Source organism: Carassius auratus, unplaced genomic scaffold, assembly GCF_003368295.1.
Source record: "Carassius auratus strain Wakin unplaced genomic scaffold, ASM336829v1 scaf_tig00217227, whole genome shotgun sequence".
NCBI lineage: Eukaryota > Metazoa > Chordata > Actinopteri > Cypriniformes > Cyprinidae > Carassius > Carassius auratus.
Genome location: NW_020528951.1, coordinates 16,733 through 31,790, shown reverse-complemented (window position 1 = coordinate 31,790; position 15,058 = coordinate 16,733). Strand labels below are relative to the sequence as shown.

At 39.5% G+C, this 15,058-nt stretch overlaps 2 protein-coding genes across 2 annotated transcripts; one reads left to right on the top strand and one right to left on the bottom strand.

Annotated features, from left to right (window-relative positions):
• Positions 1-2,028: 2,028 nt before the first annotated feature.
• Positions 2,029-8,310, bottom strand: LOC113100294 (zinc finger protein 501-like). Its single transcript, XM_026265083.1, has 4 exons — positions 8,145-8,310; positions 7,376-7,543; positions 6,902-7,211; positions 2,029-3,446 (listed from the first exon to the last, which is right to left on the bottom strand). The coding sequence occupies exons 1-4, from the start codon at positions 8,223-8,225 to the stop codon at positions 2,446-2,448; spliced, it is 1,560 nt and encodes a 519-aa protein (XP_026120868.1). The 5' UTR covers positions 8,226-8,310; the 3' UTR covers positions 2,029-2,445.
• A 3,110-nt stretch (positions 8,311-11,420) lies between these two features.
• Positions 11,421-13,841, top strand: LOC113100290 (microfibril-associated glycoprotein 4-like). The gene is made up of 6 exons (XM_026265078.1): positions 11,421-11,484; positions 11,563-11,614; positions 11,700-11,900; positions 11,981-12,077; positions 12,167-12,334; positions 13,425-13,841. The coding sequence occupies exons 2-6, from the start codon at positions 11,609-11,611 to the stop codon at positions 13,682-13,684; spliced, it is 732 nt and encodes a 243-aa protein (XP_026120863.1). The 5' UTR covers positions 11,421-11,484; positions 11,563-11,608; the 3' UTR covers positions 13,685-13,841.
• The last annotated feature ends 1,217 nt before the right edge of the window (positions 13,842-15,058 follow it).

Genomic DNA, 15,058 nt, shown 5'->3' with positions numbered 1-15,058 from the left:
ATGACCTACACGCATCAAAAGAATGAGAAGAAATAAGGGCGATGATGTCATTAAAAAAATGTCAAGTTATAGTGCTGCAGAGATATCAACCTTAATTAGCATTAGCATTACTAGCCGCGGCCTGACAGGTGTCGTAATACCAGTTTCGGCCATGGGAGGCGGTATGCAGGCAACATAACCACCAGCCAACCTGCAATACACAAATAACTCGCACGGCTTGTGGCCGTGTACTTGAACCTGATGTCAATCATGTGGAAAGTACAGCCCACTACTTCATTAAAGTTCAGGGAAGAGAGCGTCACCCGCTACAGGGAAACAACCGCACTCGGAAACACAAATCAAATCCAATAAGAAAAGGAGCCGAACCAGAGTAAACATCGGCACTGCTTTCAATCACTGGAGACAACTGATGGACCTGAAATAAATGAGGTTCCACTCCGAACTTGCAACATTTCTTTTGGATTGGTAAGTATGATGCTGTTAATATTTCGCTAGAAGTTTGTTTTATATGTTTGTGTATTTGTTTTCGGGAAGTTATAACAGAAATGTATAGAAGGCTGTTCGATAAACGTGCTAATGTTAACGATGGCTAACCGTAGCTGCGTTTGATAATTAGCTAGCTATAACTTACCCATTGTTTTATTTCATAATTAACCTGCTCTGTCTAGTCTGTTGGTCTCCGTGTCTTCTTTGCTTCGTGGTTTTTCTGTGCGTGAGAAAATTGATGTGTGGCGTGAAAGCGTGTGAAAAAAGTCAATTGCGTGTGTCTCACGGTGAATGCTTGAGAGTTGGCAGCTCTGGTTACGTTGGTTGGCGCTAGCTTTGATCAGTTGTCTGATATTTACCAATGATGTTGACAGACTGCTGTCTGTCAAATTAATTTAATTCAAATAATGTGTATATATAACTCAAAATGTAATATGAACAAAACCAATAGGAACATATTGACTGGTAAAGGTGAAGGGGAGTAGCTTGAAGATGTCATGTTTCAAAATCACTTGACATCACCCAACGTTCCTCTGGAGGCAAAACGTCCTCTTTTAGGCTTCGGCTATGGCTATAGTGTTGTTGTGAAGGTAGGAGCGGAGGACAGAGACTATGCCGTTTCTTGTTTGTTACTCTAGAGTAAACCAATTCACTTTATTGAGGCATACTGCCCCCATCTGGTATGGAATGTGGAGTATGACTTGATTTTTTTTGCCAGACATGACAGATGGCACCTTTAAAGATAATGCAGTCCCAACGAAAAAGGGTCACGATCGTGTGTTGGAACCGCAGGCGGTGAGTAAAACTGCTTCAAATATCTCTGTGTTGTTAACTTAGCTATCGGCGTGTAAGCACATCAAGTAAACTTCTTGTACACCCTTAAAGATAAAAAAAAAGGACGACATAAAGTGTAACGGAGGCCAGCGAGTAGTGCTGTGCAGGTAAACCTCCCCGATCTCAAGAGACGCACTAGCAACAGACACTAGTGGCTATAGCCATTTAGCCTCCTTGTTAGAGGAGACCCGGGTTCAAGCCCCACTCGGAGCGAGTACGAGGAGCGTCAGAAAGGACCCGGGAGAGTGGGGTTACATAAGCAAATATATACAGTTTCAATACATACCACATAGAGACGCTGTTGTAGTCGTTGCTGCTGCTGCTCTCGTTCAGTTTCAGCCTCGGGATCTGATTCTGGATCATAATTAAACGGCTGAATCTGACTGTAAGCCATGGTTTGTTTTGGATGATGTTTTTTTTTCCCTCAGGGTAATGTCACAGCTTCCAAACGCTCTCAACGCAAAAGCCTACTCGCACTCGTGATTCTTTAGCTCCGCCCACACGTCACGCCTTTTTTTTTCAAAAAAAAAATCGTCACAGACTATTTTTCTCTTATAAATATGATAAAACTAAAGACTTTTTTGGAGATATGAAGGATGCAGTACTACTCTATAGGTACTCAAGATTAACAGGATATTGAGTGAAAATGAGCATTTCACTCCCCCCCCCCCTTTAAGTTACTGAATTGTTTTAAAAACAGTCAATGTTGAGTATCTTCAGACTTTATTTGATAGTTAATTGGAAGTAAATTAGAACATTTTTTCAAGCTCAATTCTTGGAGAGCCACAGGTCTGCAGAGTTTAGCTCCAACTCACAACTGCTTGGGAGTTTCTAGTGATCCTGAAGAGCTTGATTAGCTGGATCAGGTGTGTTTGAATTGGGTTGGAGCTAAACTGGAGCTAAACTAAGCTGTGCCCTCCAGGAAATGAGTTTGAGACCAAAGTTATATATATAAAAACAAAACAGGCACTCTTTGGTGTGGAATAGCTCCAGATCTATATCATACGGTTCATGTTTTACATTCAAATCATCATGTGTATGGTGTTACTGTCATATATCTCATGGCATGAATTATGAAAGCAACTGCCGAAATAAATCCTTTACTGACAGACCAAGACATGAAAGTCACTCTGATGATTCTGGAGCAGTTTGTTCTTTAGGGTGTTTGTTTTGGTGGGTCTGAAAACTACCTAAATAAGCGAATCTCTCGCCGCAGATGGAGCAGGAGTAAGGTTTCTCTCCTGTATGAACTCGCTGATGGACCTTAAGGACGTCTGATCGAGCAAACATCTTTTCACACTGTGAGCATTTAAACGGTCTTTCTCCAGTATGAATCCTCTGATGCATTATTAAGTTAGTGTTTTGTGTGAAACTCTTCCCACAGATGCTGCAGTGATATGGGTTTTCCCCAGTGTGGATTCGCTTATGTTCCCTGAAATGAGTTGGATCAGAAAAACTCTTCCCGCAGTGGGCGCACAGATACGGTTTCTCTCCGGTGTGAATTCTCTCGTGACAATTCAGATTTGTTCTTTGACGGAATCGTTTGTCGCAGTGTTTGCACTGAAAGGGTTTCTCATCTGAATGGATTCTCTGGTGTGACTTTAGAGTGAATGAGTTTGTGAAGGCTTTCCCACATTCTCTGCACTGATACGGTCTCTCATTGGTGTGCAAACGCACATGTTTCTTCAGATGAGATCCGTGATTGAAGCTTTTCTCGCAGTGAGGACACTTGTATGGTCTTTCTCCCGTGTGGATTCGCTTATGAGCATCAAGATTTCCTTTGGTGCTGAAATACTTGCCACATTCACTGCAGTGGAAAGACTTTTCACCGTGAGTCTTTAAGTGAACTTTTAGACTAGAATGATTGAAAAAAACCTTCCCGCATTGTTCACAGTGAAACTCCTTCTTCCCGCTGTGCTCTTTTGAATGAAGTCTCCTCTCTTCTGCTGTAGGAAAGCTGATGTTGCATATCTTACAGCTGAAGTCTTTCTGTTCTGTGTGTGTTCTCTCGTGTCTTGCTAAATGACCCTCTGAACTCAGTGTTTTTCCACAGGTGCTGCAGGAGAAACTCTTGGTCTGCAGCTGTGTTTCTTCATCTCCATCAGAAGATGAGCCACCATTGACATCTGAAAGGAACAAAACTTTAATAAAACAACTTTAAAATATACTTGGATAAAGATATTTGATCACGTCACGCTGTTGGCCTTTTTGATTATTCAAACACAGACAGAGCTATATGTTTTGCTATTTTTGGCCATATAATTTTGGTTGCCAAATACTTTTGGTTTCCCACACCTGTGTGATGGAAGTGATGGAAGTACTGATCTCCTAATCTCAAATAATAATGGAAATCTTACCTTCTATCACATGCAATTACTATTGCTCACCCTGTTAACATCCACTTTGTAGTCATTTATCGTGCCTTAGATCAACTGACCAGCTTCTTTGAGGAATTGGATGTGTTACTATCAAACTTTCCAGAGGATGGTACTCCTCTGGTACTGCTCGGATACTTCACCATCCATCTAGATAAACCCCAAGCTGCTGACTTCAATACTCTGCTCGCCTCATTCGATCTAAAGCGAGCGTCTAATACTCACAAGTCGGGTAACCAACATTTTAGTTGCTCCACTGCACACCTCAGACCACTTCATCACTTCCAACCTCACACTGACTCCTGACACAGCACACACTCCTCCGCAGGTCACCTTTCGATGTAAACTGTGCTAACTCTCTCCTTCTCGCCTATCCTCTATGGTTTCATCCTCACTTCCTTCACTCTCTCAGTTTTCAGCACTGGACGCAATCAGTGCTATTGACAATCTCCATTCTAACATCTTGCTTCGACAAATTTTACCCACTTTCATCCAGACCAGCATGCACTTCCCCCTCTGCCCCTTGGAACATCGCTCTATTTCCTCTTTGCAGCCCTGAGTTCAGTGCAAATAAAACAACTCTACCAACCTTAATGTGTATCAGTCACTCATCTGTTCCTTCTCTGCAAAGTCTCCGTTGCTAAAATGACATACTACCAAAACAAACTTATCAACTGTTCTGACCCCAGTCACCTCCTTCAGGCCATTTCTTCTTCAGTCCTACCTTCGCTAACAAACATTTTCAACACCTCTATTCACTCTGGTACATTTCCTACAGCATTTAAGCAGGCTCGTGTAAGCACACTGCTTAAAAAAAGCTTCTCTAAATCCAGCACTTTTAGAAAAAAATAAACATAAAAATACAGACCTGTATCCCTTCTTACATTTCATTGCAAAGACACTTGAGTGAGCTGTGTTCAACCAGCTCTCTAAGTTCCTTTTACAGAACAACCTGCTGGACAGCAACCAGTCCGGCTTCAAAAGTGGCCACTCAACTGAGACTGCTCTGCTCTTGGTTACTGGTGCCCTGCAACTGGCAAGAGCAGCTTCCAAATCCTCAGTACTCGTCTTACTGGACCTGTCTGCTGCTTTTCAAACCGTTAATCACCAGATTCTACTGTCCACCCTCAGAACAGTGGGCATCTCTGGAACTGCACTCCTGTGGTTCAAGTCCTACCTCTCAGATCCTTCAGGGTGTCTTAAAGTGGTGAGGTTTCTAAGTCACAAAATCTTGCTACTGGGGTTCCTCAAGGCTCAGTGCTTGCACCACTCCTCTTCTCTGTCTACATGTCATCATTAGGATCTGTCATTCAGAAGCATGGCTTTTGTTACCACTGCTATGCTGATGACACTCAACTCTTCTCCTTATTCCGACCAGATGATTCGGCGGTAGCTGCTCGCATTGCAGTCTGTCAGACAGACATTTCTAGCTAAGACAGAACTGTTTTAGGTTCCAGCAAATCCATTGTTTCATCACAACTGCTATATACAACTGGGTTCGTCAACCTTAACTCTTTTAAGTACAGCCAAAAACCTGGGAGTTATGATGGATCATCAGTTGAGCTTCACAGACCATATTGCTATAACGGCCTGGTCCTGCAGATTTGCCTTATACAACGTTAGCAAGATTAGACCCTTTATGTCAGAGCAAACCACAAAACTTCTTGTCCAAGCTCTTGTTCTCTTTAGCCTGGACTATTGCAATGCTCTCTTGATGGCCCTTCCAGCACGTACTATCTATATACAACTATTTACAACAGCAGTGAGAGTGGTCCACAATTAGCCAAAAAAAGCTTACCTTACTTCTCTCCTTTTCAGTTTACACTGGCTACCATTAGCCGCTTGCATCAAATAGGGCTGGGCGATATATCTAACGATATGATCATTCGCATTTAATCAGTAAATCTGGTTCCCTGATTACTGCTAAATCACCATCACCTGCTTCTAAATGGAGTGACATTTTATAGACAGAGCTGTAGATCACTGAAAAGCTACACAATATTGCGTTCATTATCCCAGATGAATCGCCTTCGATAATGAACGTGACATTGCGTAGCTTGTCAGCCCTAGCATCAAATTCAAGGTACTGATGCATGCCTACAAGGCAACCACTGGCACTGAACCAATATATCTAAAGTTAATATCGCTAGTTCAAACTTAGTTTGAAAACTAATAAACTTAAACTTATTAAAATTTTGCGCCGTCAAGAAGCTTGCGTTCTGCAAGTTGAATGGCGTCTTGTTTTGCTAACCAAAAGCACAAAATCACTCTCATTGACCTTTTCCTGAACTGTACCCAGCTGGTTGAATCATTCCTGATCCTATTCGAACAGCTCTTAAACCAATAATAATAAAAATAAAAGGTCTTAAGACATATGTTTTTTTTTTTCTTTACAAGCACCTGACTAACTAAATCCTAGCACTTACTTTTTCTATTCTATTCCATTCTATATATATATAAAAAACTAGCTACGTGTACTCTGCTAGACTAACTGAGACATGTCAAGGCATTTGTATAGAAGAAATTGTGGCCTAGTGGTTAGAAAGTTTGATTCCTAGCCCTAGGGTTGTGGGTTCGAGTCTTGGGCTGGCAATACCATGACTGTGGTGTCCTTGACCAAGGCACCGAACCCCGAACTGTTTCCCGGGCGCCGCAGCATAAATGGCTGCCCACTGCTCCAGGTGTGTGCTCACTGCTGTATGTGGGTTTGGGAACTTTGGATGGGTTAAATGCAGAGCACGAATTCTGAGTATGGGTCACCATACTTGGGTGTATGTCACGTCACTATTAATGTTGTTGTTATCTTGTTGGTCTGACTGCTTCTATTGTTCTCATTTCAAAATCGCTTTGGATAAAATTATCTGCAAAAGGAATAAATGTAAAAGTAATGATTCATAATGTATGAATATTTGTCACACTATACTGAAAAACAATCAAAGTGTGATGTTTGGCCAAACCCTGCAGCCCTACAAACAAACACAGAAAACCTGGAGCTCTTAAAAAGGGACATTTTTAATCCCATTCAAAAAATTATCAGAAATGTGTCAATTTGATTTTCCTGTAAATCGTTTAGCACTACTAAAATTTTCCATCATGGTCCCAAATATCTCTGAAAATCTGCGCCATCAGTCAATGTGAGCCTGATTCTGCAGAGTCGCTGCTGACAATGAAGTGTCATTTAAAACAACATAAAAAGAGAAACAAACCTGGAGGAACAAAATCTTCATCATCATCATCCCCATTATTCTCCTCCTCCTCTTCCTCATCAGTGTGTTGTTGTTGTTTCTCTGCGGTGGTTTCTTCTCCTCTGCTCTCGATCAGGTTCCTGCAGTCCACCAGTTTGACGGAGCACATCTTCAGCGGCGTCTGCAGCATCTGCTGTTCTCCAGCGTTACAGTCAGAGGTTTGATCAGTGGATTCATGATCCTGAGCGTCAGTATAACAGAGTAAAGTGAGGCTGAGCTCTGAGTCCTGTGTGTCTCTGGATCTCTGATCTCTGACGCTCCAGACTGAATCCTGAGCTTCCGTCCCATCAGTCTCACGCACCCAAACCTGCTCCACATCCTGACAAACACAATCAGTAATATATCTAGTGAGAGTATGATTAACAATAAGACATTGATTCACACAACAATCAGTCCATATTAGCAGCTAAAGATGAAATGAAGATCTGTTCAAACCTCTCTGTTCAGTTTGTCTCCTCTTTCTCTCAGCTTTGCCTCCAGTGAAGCCACCTCTTTCTTCAGCTGACAGATTTCTGTGATGAAATCCTCAATATCCAGCATGGACAGATCAGTTCCTACTGATTTACAGCAGACCACATCCACCTGCGCTTTCATGATCAAAATCTGAACACAAACACTTCATGGTTACTGGAAGACACATTGATAATGGACTGAAAAAAAACTAATTCACATATAATTAGATGTTTCTTCAGATTCTGACTAACCTTTCTTTATACTAATACAATTTATTAAAATGAACTGCCTTCATGGCAAGTTAATAAAGTTACTAGTAATTATTAGTTCAAAGAATATTTACAATACCTTGTTTATAGTTTTCTACTGAATGTCTGGGATAATGGTAAAACAGAAAAATCTAAAATAAAATCTAATCATTCAATAAAACGTTTTAAATACAAACCTTTTCATAACAAAATGTTTACATTTTACTATGAAAAATGTACCTTAGAGAGAAAAAAAGTGCTCAAGAAATCCTAACAATGTTACAAAGATGATTTATGCTTTCTATCAAATATTATACAATAATGCATAACATTAATCACATGTAAGAAACGTTTAGCTGCTGGATTTGAAGTATTAAAACATGATATTGAACTCGCTTCTCTGTAAAACATAAATCATCGTCCGACACACAGTAGCGAGATACAATAAAGCACACGGTCATAATCTCTTAAAGTACATTATGCAGTAAATTCACATAACTGACCTGAAATACGTTAATCACACAGCAGCAGAAAGAAAACTCTGTACTACTTCCGTCGTGAGTCTGCGCGAGACGCAGCAACATGTGACGCACTTCCGCCCCCTGCTGGACTGGAGCGATAGGCCTTCAGTTTGACGAAAATGAGCGCATTGACAGACAACGGATGCTTGTAGGAAAATGAGTGAAACAATCACAGATATAATGATTAGTTAACCCATTTTGTATTGCATAAAATACATACTTAAGCAAAATAGTGGATTTTATTGACACCGATTATGTGAGTTAAGGAAACTGCTGGTGTTATTTAGCCAAGCACTAATGACGTGACTCACATATGTCCGGGACATATTTCACCTAAAATGAACAACAAATGTAACAATAACAGTCCCTCTCTCAAGCCCCGCCTTATATCTGTTAATGACAGTTATCCTGATAGCAACTCTTCTAAGCTCTTCAAAAATACTGTACATCTGTTTAAAGCCTGTTTTAAAATATTATAAGTATAATATAGAGTAAAATATATGGTAATATATGGGGTAAATGTAATCATATGCAGTAATGTCACAAATACAAAATAATAATAATAATAATTTACATACAACCCTACTGAAAAAAATAAAAAAAGAAGCATATGCTGGTTAGGTATGTTTTGATGCTGGGATGCTGGTCCCTTTGCTGGTTTATGCTGGTCATGTGCATGTCATCCCAGCATAAAAAAATTAAAAAATAAAATTCAATAAGGAACAAGGACATTTTTGACACATTTCATGAGAATAGAGTCCTGGACCTTTGATGTCACTTTGCAGGCAAAAACCCGGAAGAGAGTTAGCATTTTAGCACTTCCAGTTCCATAAAGAGTCAATTGGTTTTTGAATGGGATTTTGGTTAAATCCCTAAAATAAGGTCCGTGATTCACACAGGTTCAACTTTCACGTTTTATTCTACAACATAAAACACACCAGTTACACCCCAGTTGTGATTTTTTTAACTGTTATGTTTCTTAAAAAACACGGTTGCCAACAAGTTGCTAAATGGGACTGTGGCTGCTGTCAGAAATGAAAGGTCATCAACTTTAACTTTCATTCTGGCTCCTCAGGGGACGTCTTTTCAACGTCAGCAAAGACATAAAAAGACATCCACTGGACGTAACTTTGCCCAGTGGGGAAGACCAGTCTGCACTGTTGCTTTTCCTGGAGAGAAGTGGGTTCTTCGCAGCCCTTCTTGACACCAGGCACCCTCCAAAAGTCTTGGCCTCACTTTGCATGCAGATCACATGCACTCACACCTGCCTTCACTTGGAAATTCATCATAATGCACAATGTACTGTTTAACTTACATTAACAAACATGTTTCTTGGATCCATTTTTTCTTTGCAGATGACATGACATGTTCAAAACAAAACACAACATCCTCAATGGTTTGCTCTTCAGTAGATCAGATGTTTGAGAGGTAAACAGGCTTACATTTCAAGACACTGTCTGTATTTGTGTCTTCATAGTGCTTTATTTGTTTTTATACATTTGTACTCTTGACACACAAAATGAATTGGTTTGAGCTGTTGACATCCCAAAAACCAACATAAGACTCATTTCTGTTCATGACACATGCAAAGCTGGAGGCCATGTGATCTGTTATTAGCTCTTAAGCTTTTCACTAGAACACATTCAAGACCAAAACCCATTGAGGACAAACAGCAATTACCCAAAAACATAGAATGAGAACAAACTATATTTTTCTACAGAATTTACAGTGAAACTGTCTAAACATCTAAACAGCACTGAAAATAACATTTCTGAAGCCGGAACTCTCTTCTTATTAAGTTTCTTTCTTTAAAGGGCTCATGACATGGACTTTTTATTATTTTGATTATGTTCCTTGAGGTTTACTTATAATGACACAACAAATAAATAAGTAAATAAATAAATGATATGTGAAAAAAATATTATTTTCAACCCTTATTCTGAACTTCTCTCAGAAACGTCTCACTTACGTTTGTAACCCTCTTTCCCCGAAGAGTGGACAGAGACATCATGTCAGTAATGACAGGCGAATTGGGGTCTCACTTTGAGAAACCAATCCAACTTAAGTGTAAAATAAATGAGCCAATGCACAGCTGCCACTGATCATAGTGCGAGTATGAATAGGCAGTGTGTGCAATGCATTGGCCTAGTTAGGTTATTGCTGAGGAGCCGAGCTGGTGACCAGGCCAAACAGCTGTGGTGACGTGCCCGGTCCCACCTTCATGTTACGAGGGTTACATACGTAACCGAGATGTTCCCTTGCAGTCAGTCACTTTTAACGCCATGTCGGTAATGACTGACGAATTGGGATCCCTACCAAAATGTCATGGATGCTGCCTCTTCTAGTGTCCTGTGCAAGTCTCCTGCGCCCCTTTTCTTCATAGGCTGGGGCTTGCAACCAGAGGTGGACAAAGTAAACCACTCCACTCCTTGAGTGAAAGTACAGACACTGATGGTCAAATATTACTCCATCGCAAGTGAACGTTGTTAAGACAGAATTTTTCTTAAGTACAAGTACAAAAATCCTTGCTTTTAAAAGCTCGTCCTTTGAACATGAACTGCATTACTGGTCAGATGCTCGCGAAGATGTGTTTCTGCATCAACATCTTGAACAGAAACCGATGAAGGGTCCGGTTATAATCTGTAATGCAATAAGTTACAGGAATAGATTCAAACTCTGGTCAGCTGCTCCTAAATCTTACATAACATTTTTCAGTGACATGAACAGAATGTTTGTTCCAAATTCTCTGGTATTTACTATGTACTTTGTTAAGTATTGCTACTCCTTTCAGAAAATTCCCATTTGAAAGTAACATTTACATAATGTTTGCAGAATGATAACATGGAAAGAAGTTCCCTTATTGTTCATAAAACCTATAGAGAAAGAGACATTTTGGAAATTCAGAGGACATATTTTGTTAGGGTTTGCTATCATAATATATTTGTCTGGCTCTACCGGACAATCTGAGTGCACGTTGTCAGGCTGTTTGAGAGGCAATCTACACTTTGAATTGAATATGATTAATTAATATAAATAAAACAGTTGTGGCCATTTTGTCCTTTGTTATAATTGATGGTGTATGACTTAGTGTGTAAATAACTTTTGGCTGCAGAATGGGTTATTTACCAGAATCTAATATTTAATTTGGTATCCCCCCCCTCTCTCTCTCTCTGTAAACATACATTACAGATAACATGATCATGTAGCTAGACATCTAGTGCTTACATTTACATGAAGATGCAGAGGAGGCGCCTGTCAATCTGACAGATATATAAAGAGTGTTTTTATCAAACAGAACAACACAAGAGGCACAACACAAATGGTCAGTTACTTTACAGAACATAAACTTGATCTTTCAGGAAATAGACATAACAGAAACATGATTGTTATTTTTGTCAAGGTAAAACAGATCTCTGCTGTGATCTGCTGTGGGAAAGATTGAGAAGATGGCAGTACGTTTATACTAACTCTACATTCCTAGAGATGTTTTCAAAATTTTTTTTTTATTTAATCTCTTTATCTTTCTGTCTCATATAGATGATGGTGTTTTTGGTGGCTCTTCTTCCGGCTGTACTGGGCAGTGACTGTAAATTCATGCCATTCGACTGTTCTGACATTTGTAACTCAGGACAAAAAATCAGTGGGATTTATCCCATCTATCCAGCGGGCGACGCTCCCCTCTGGGTTTACTGTGAGATGATCTCAGATGGGAAAGTTGAAGACAATGGAGGATGGACGGTATTAATGTGACTATAAATCATTAACACACATCAGAACATTCATTATGAATCAGAAACTTCTGTATAAACCCATCACAGGTGATTCAGAGGAGAATGGACGGCAGTGTGAACTTCTATCGGCCGTGGGATCAGTACAAGAGAGGATTTGGGAATGTGGAAAGTGAATACTGGCTGGGTAAGATCTCTCAGTGTGTGTGTGTGTTTGTGTGGATGTTCATGTCCCGTGTTTGGTTGAACGTGTTCTTCATGTGTGTGTGTGATCAGGGCTGGAGAACATGAACCAGCTGACACGCAACAGGAGGTACACGCTGAGAGTGGATCTGGAGGACTTTGAAGGAAATCAAGTTTTTGCGGTGTACTCCTCTTTCTCTGTGGGTCCTGAAGCTGATGGGTATCGACTGCATGTTTCAGGATTCATAGATGGCGGAGCAGGTAGGTGTTACAGTTTTGCTCTGTTTTGGTCCTTCTTGCTGATCTTTGTCTGCTGCCATCTCTGTTGCCTGCTTTGTTTGGTTCAACCTGTGACTGTTATTAAAGACTATTTTGGATCTTTACCTTTTTCAACATCATTGTCTTTAAAAGCATTATTGAGACAGAAAAAATGAAATTGGAGATTGCCTGAATAAATATGGCCCCAATGTGAAATCATTACAACCCCAACTGGGCCACAATCTTTATTTGACAAAGAAGAAGAAACTTGGATGTGTATGTGAAGAAGTTCATTGGTGCCAGCTACCTCGTCATCTGAAATAACATTACCCTCATGGAGGGGTTCAGGGTCTGGTCTGGCAGCAAGATCTGGTTTGTGACGCCCCAGGTAAAGTCCTACTGGATGCTGCTAAATACTTTCTTTGAGGAAAAGCCTGAGATTCTGGCTGACCAGATGTGTGAGCCTGCCACAACATCCCTGCCTGTGATAAACAACAGACAAACGAAATCCACAACATATGTACAAACGACAAGCTCATTCTGAAATCTGAATAAAGATTTATGCTTTTTATTCACATACCTTCATTTGCCTTGCACAGTCAGTTTATGTAATTTCACATTATATCAGAATATTGCAGGTAGAAGTAAAAATTAATTTACATAAAAATACCATGCAATCTAATCCCGTGCGACTGATACGCTTTAAATCGGGTGATGTGGGTCAGTGTTTTGGCTGTCAGTCATTGTCTGTAGTTTAGAACGCAATGAGCATCCAGTTATTATATACATCAGTGGATAACCTGAAAATAAATAGCAGCTGAATATAGTACTTTGAGCTCTGTTGTTAATTTTAACCTCTGATATTACAGCACCTAATATTACATGCACCAAATTAGAGGGTTCCTTGTATAGTAGAATATCAGAGTTTTTTTTATTATTATTATTATTATTATTATTATTATTATTATTTTTAATCAGAAATAGATGTCATTCTAAATAATCAGAAATGTATTATTATGAATGGTCAATATGTCATGAATAAGTGAATAAGTCACAAGATCCCAATGTGCTGAGTGATGCTCTTCCTCTGCAGGTGAATCTTTGTTGTACCATGACGGAGAGAAGTTCTCCACCTTTGACAAGGACCAAGATTCCTATGAACATAACTGTGCCGGTCTGCATCTCGGCGCATTTTGGTACAAAAACTGTCACGGCACAAACCCCAACGGTGTGTATTTATGGGGAAAAACTCCAAATACAAACTTTTTTGCCATTGGAGATGTTTGGCAAAGTTGGAAGGGGCTTGATGTCGGTCTGAAATCTATCCGCATGAAGATCAAACGTGTGTTTTAGAAACATCAGTGTTTTCAGGAACCAATGTCTGATATTATTTTCATCATTTGATAGATGTGAAGGTTTAGCTTTTACTTTATCTTTGTTTTTGATCGTTTGATTTACTATTGTATAAATGTAGCAAACCTTCAAATAAATTTCAACTGCATTGAAAGGATTATGTCTATATGTACATTATGTCAGATGTGATCTCATCGGAAATCAATGATTTTATGAACAATAAATCATAACATAAGTGAAACAAATGCTTAAATAAAGTTGATAAATCATTAAATAAGTGAAGTAAATAAATTAAAAATGTATCATTAAAAAATTGAAATACATTAGATAAATCAATGTTCTTGCCACACTGCTGCAAGTGGCTTTTAAAGGTACGGTCACATTTACAGTTGCTCAGAAAATTTTTGCGGCTAAAATCCAGTAATTTAAATAAGAATCTGTGTGAATTATCCACACTGACAGAAATCTGCAGGGTTTGAAAGCTACTTCTATGGAAGTCTATTTCCGCCTTAGATAAACATCTACAAAAGCACTTATTGAGAATGAACAGAGAGTTGTGATGTTTGATTGTTTCATTTCACACGCTAGCATCAAGCTGCTTAGTATCTGCTTTAGTTGGACTCTTAACCCTTGACTTTTTAGACATTATATTTTTTGGGCTGCTGTAACTGTGTTTGTAAAGCACATTTGTTAAAGCAAGAAATACCAAAAAGAAACCGCAACCAGGTGATATCGGGTTGTTATTGATAACACAATCACCACCCAGATTCAATATGCAGTTTTTGTGGGGAGCTACTTATCTAACGTTTTTTTAATTATAAAAGGTATTTAATGATGCAACATATGCCAGCAGTTTAATAATTTATGTAAAAGCATAACAAGTCACAAGCATTTTGAACTACAGTGTCATTTAAAAACAGAGAAACATAAAAAAATCAGTGTATGAATTTCAACAATGGTGACAATTAAAAGCTTCATGCTGCAGTGCATGCTGGGTACCTAGTCTCTGTACAGTGAGTGCACTTTGACCTCACATTAGTATGAGCACACATTGAGTGCAGTGTGAGGTTACACTTTTAGCTCACAGTGACCTCACATTGTGACCTCATCACGAGTATCCTGGGAGCTCATGGTGACATCACTGTGAGAGCAAAGTGTTGACAGGGAGGTAAGCGATTCGTCTAGGCATCGTAAAATCAAAATGTTAAAAATGCTAAAAAAAAAAAAAACACCCGAAGGGGATCTTGCTCTATCAACTTTCTCTCTGTGTGGGTGTGCATCCATGTTCATGATTGGCTGGTAGGTGTTATGTAACTCTGTATAATTCTGAGACAGATATGACCTGGACAGATAACTTCCCCAGCCTTGTCTATT

What these genes read in the sequence shown, in the direction of transcription:
- LOC113100290 (XM_026265078.1), top strand. An exon ending in AAGACAATGGAGGATGGACG is followed by an intron (nt 11,901 to 11,980) that starts GTATTAATGTGA and finishes AACCCATCACAG; the next exon opens with GTGATTCAGAGGAGAATGGA. An exon ending in GGAAAGTGAATACTGGCTGG is followed by an intron (nt 12,078 to 12,166) that starts GTAAGATCTCTC and finishes GTGTGTGATCAG; the next exon opens with GGCTGGAGAACATGAACCAG.
- LOC113100294 (XM_026265083.1), bottom strand. Translation starts at nt 8,225, where the DNA reads ATGTTGCTGCGTCTCGCGCAGACTCACGACGGAAGTAGTACAGAGTTT. An exon ending in GTGTGATTAACGTATTTCAG is followed by an intron (nt 7,544 to 8,144) that starts GTCAGTTATGTG and finishes GTTTGTGTTCAG; the next exon opens with ATTTTGATCATGAAAGCGCA. An exon ending in GAGACAAACTGAACAGAGAG is followed by an intron (nt 7,212 to 7,375) that starts GTTTGAACAGAT and finishes ACGGAAGCTCAG; the next exon opens with GATTCAGTCTGGAGCGTCAG.